At 37.6% G+C, this 4,203-nt stretch overlaps 1 protein-coding gene across 1 annotated transcript in view; it reads right to left on the bottom strand.

Moving 5' to 3' along the window:
* The window catches only part of LOC101299874 (FAD-dependent urate hydroxylase-like), a 2,814-nt gene extending 2,081 nt beyond the window's left edge, over positions 1-733 (bottom strand). The window contains exon 1 of the mRNA XM_004301689.1: positions 501-733. Coding sequence (XP_004301737.1) covers positions 501-733 — 233 coding nt within the window. The remainder of the gene's footprint in view (positions 1-500) is intronic.
* Positions 734-4,203: the final 3,470 nt, after the last annotated feature.

The following is a 4,203-nucleotide window of genomic DNA, read 5'->3' as shown; positions in this document are numbered from 1 at the left end:
GTCTAGAGACTACAGGAAGAGAAACTTGTGAAACCACTTTGGAATGAATGAAATGAAGGCTTTTCATATATTCTTTTCTATTCAAAGCTGATCATCAAGTTTATTTATCAATTCAGAATTTCAGATATGAAGATTCGTTTGATCAAAGATCGATGAAGATATATATCACGATATACAACCACTTTTTTATTGTTTTTTTTTTTGAGAAATTTTTTTTATATAAAAAAGTGAATAGATTTTCAAATAAATGATTTTATTTAACGTAGATATATTTGAACCATTAGATTAGATGGATGTTAGAGATTTTATGAAATTTACTAACTTTATGGTTTGCTCACTTTAGAGGAGCCGGATCCAAAAAAAATATCCACACTTGCAATTTGTAACGGGTGGTAATACCCTCGGAAAATGTGAAAGTTTGCTTAGCAAAGTTTTGGTAAAATGCCGGGGTTAGATTGACAGTCTCACAACATAACTCAACGTCCCGAAACCAATGTTACCTGTGAAGAGATAGAGCGGTGGCAAGGCCGGCGATTCCAGCGCCAACTATGACAATTTCCTCCTTGCGGGCACCAGATTGAGCTCTGATGATTGATAAAGAAGTGTGTTTGGTTCTTGCTGGGATTGGAGCTTGGAACCAATTAGATTGACTAAGACGAATTGGTCTAGTTTGAGAATGGTATGGTGAAACAAGTCGGCTGTGAAGAACTAGGGACAAAGAGACTATTCCCATTGTTGGTCAGATTGTGTTTATGTGTAACTCGCGGGAGTCGCAGAGAAGTGATAGTAGTATGAGAGAGTTTGAGAGTGAAGGAGGAGGTGTTGGTCAGCCAACCCGCCATGGAAAATTAGTGGATGCAATTTTACCCGGGAAAGATTTGTGGCTTGGAGTTGGGTTTTGGTCTTTGGCTTGTGGGACTAGACGTGAGGCAAATGGCTGTGGATTGTTGCCACCAATTTGACCATAACGTAATCCAGTGTATGACAATAGACCAGAAAGCCTACAATTGTCCCAGATCATAAATCTTACAAGAAAATTTGGAATAACATCAGGAAGGAAAATTTTGGTGACCATTTAGGTCTATCTTATTTTCATTTAGTTTGATATGTGGTGAAACTTGTATATTCATCATTCTTCCAGACGCATTATAATAGTGACCGTTTAAGTTTATCTTATTTTCATTTTTAATAGTTGATTTGTATAATTTTTTTAATTTTTTTTATAGGACATGTCTTCTCTGCTTGAAAAATTAATTGCTTTGATCTACTTGAGGTTCAACAAGAGAGTGACACATCACTATAGTACAATCCAAAAGCTAAAATCAAGACTTTAAAAATTGCAAACCTTCTTGTGAAGCACCGGATCTCTCTCTCCCTCTCATACTATCCCGTTCTTTCTCATACAAATCTTGATTTTTGTGTGAATCAGTCCACCCCAAAATAGGTGTCATTCATATAAATAAGAGAAAGAATTTTGTTTCTGGTTTGATGCTATTAGGATTAATCGAGATCTCTTCATGGGTGAAAGGTTCCTCAAATCTAAGGCATGGGTGATTGTAAATCTGAAGTTCGCTTACAGATTCATCATTCTTCTTAATTGTTTTGGTTTTCTGGGTGGAGCCTCGTCAATCTATGGGTGATGGGTCATTGTATACGAGTTTCTAAACTCTGGAGTTTTATTCGTCTTAATTGGAGGAGATGAGACTCTCAACCCAATTGATTTCATTTACGTTAATCTTCTAGATCAGGAAAGAAGTTAGTGAAGAAGATATCTAGAGTTTTTTTTTGCAGGTGAGACTGCTGCATAGACTTCTGCCGGGAAAGGAAGAGATGAGAGAGAGACAATTATCAACTGCTTTTCTGAAGCAACTTAGTTTTACACCCCTTTTTAATTCTGAAGCGTTGGATGGATTAACAATGACGTGGCATCTTGTTAGAAACCCAAGCAGATCCAAACACTATATTTTCCAAGCAGAGAAGCCATGTCCTTTATAACTTAATTGTTCACTTAAGATGTTTGGTGTTGTTTCATTTCCTCTCCTCTTGTAATCTTTCTTTCTTTTAATAAAATCTGGAACCAAGAAGGCTATTTGCCTATTTGCGTCTACTCGGTTCCCAACTTCTAGCCACACAGAAAAAGAAAAGAAAAATGAAACACAAATCAAGATAGATAACAATGTCCTTATTGTTCAAAAACAAAGAAAACAATGTCTTTAATATAACGCTAGAACTGCAATCACATTCTCTTTTATGCTCCTAATAACAATATGTACATGTCACTAGGAGCTCTTAAATCCGACGAGAGAGATTGACTTCTAGTGGCTCCAACGTAATGAATAATATTTTTGATATTAGAAAAGAGATAATTTTTTTTTTCTATACATTTTAATTTTAATTTTAAGTAGGAGGGGTGATGCATATTATGCATAGTTTTTCCATTTGCTATATCTTTAGAGTTATTGTCAAGAAAATAATTATATACTTTCTAGTTAATGCAGTGATTGAGACCTCCTGACCGACTATTGATGCCAAACTCATATTTCAATTTATTGCAAACCCCACGAAGAAAAAAAGAAATTAGGGTGTTATCTATCTCATCCTTATTTTTGTTTGTCTATTACACGGTCTATGTGTTACACCTGCAACCTAAATATGCCAAGATTGTAAACAACATGAGTACATCTTGTGAGATTAGACACCACAGGTTTTTGGGGTAGAGGGCAGTTAGGTGTTAATTAGACCCCAAAATCCAATTTTACATTTATTTAAGTGAAAATGCCATTCGTTTCATGTGTACCTCAAAATTGTAAGGTACCGGCCGGTGACATTCAATCAACCACATAGACTGGCCAACTGCCACTTCGTACCGTCCTCCAACAATGAAATCCTACCTCCATCAAGGAAAATATATCGAATATGGTCCTCCAACAATCACCCAACACATACAAAAGTAATAGAGGGAATTTATAAAATACGGCATATATAAACTCAGTTTTTCGTAAACCATAAGCTATCTTTTACTATTTTTCGAAGCTAGTTGACAACCTTTATCAAATAGAAATAAACTCTTTAACAGTTCCATCATAAATAAAATAAAACGTAAAGTTGGAGAGCCTAGCTGAATAAGGCCTATGCTCCGTCTCTTACGAAGTGCCTTGGCAATACGAAACCTAGGTTTCATGGACGTAGCGACTAACCTTGTGCTTCGTCGTTCCAACAATGGCAAGATGGCGGCAACGCCGACCAAGCTTTTCATAAGGTTCCAGTAGTGGCGTTCTGTTGAGGGTGTTGTAGGTGGACGTGTTTCGGCGTCCTTCGTCGGAGTTTCGTTTGCGAAAGGTTGAGAACCTTCGTGTTGGCCCGAATCTATGGCTGCGATGGAGGTTGAAGTCCTAAATAGAGGTTACGAGTTGCAATTAACTGTGGTGGCGGTTGTAAGTTCGGTGCAGACCTATATGGCTTCATTAGAGATTGGATTGAAGATCCTTCAAGCGAGGCTTGGTAACACAATTTTCATGATGGTCGAGAAAGCCGCCGGAGAGCCTGGCTCGACGGGACACCCTACCCTAGGGTTAATTGTGGCTGAGTTGGCTGTGCTGGATATGGTGTTTGGACTCCCACTTGTTGGGTCGGATGGGTGTGAGTGTGGGCTCGATAAGGTGGATTCAGCTGAAACTGATATGGGTTTGGGCTGACTGCAACTAGTGTTAGTGATAAGGCTTGCCCTAATGCTAAGAGCATGGGCAAGACGCAGGTCTTGGGTTGTTCTCAGCTTGAGCATTAACGTCAGTTTTAATACTTATTTCTTAAGCTTATTAGGTGCATACCGATTGAGGTATTAGGTAGCTGATATTCTGTTACAGTGATTTATGTAGTAAGATTTTTTTTTTGGTTGCGGGCTCTATATGAGCATATTTGTAATCAATAAATGTACTTGTCATGGTACTTGATAAGTGTCTTTTGGATATTTATATATATATATATATTTTATCAAATAAACAACTAATATGCTACAACAAGTATATTGTGAGTCAAACTCACGACCTCTGTCAATGAGCCGTGACTTGGTTGGTTAAGGTCACTACCAGAAGAAAGGCTTTAGCCGACGAAAATAAAAAACCAGGCCGACGAATTTTTTTTTCGTCGGCTAAAGTCCACTTTAGCCGACGAATTTTTTTTTCGTCGGCTAATTTAAAATTTTCG

This window comes from Fragaria vesca, linkage group LG5 (genome assembly GCF_000184155.1).
Source record: "Fragaria vesca subsp. vesca linkage group LG5, FraVesHawaii_1.0, whole genome shotgun sequence".
Classification (NCBI taxonomy): domain Eukaryota; kingdom Viridiplantae; phylum Streptophyta; class Magnoliopsida; order Rosales; family Rosaceae; genus Fragaria; species Fragaria vesca.
Note: the sequence above shows the minus strand (reverse complement) of the source record. Positions and strands in the feature narration are given on the sequence as shown.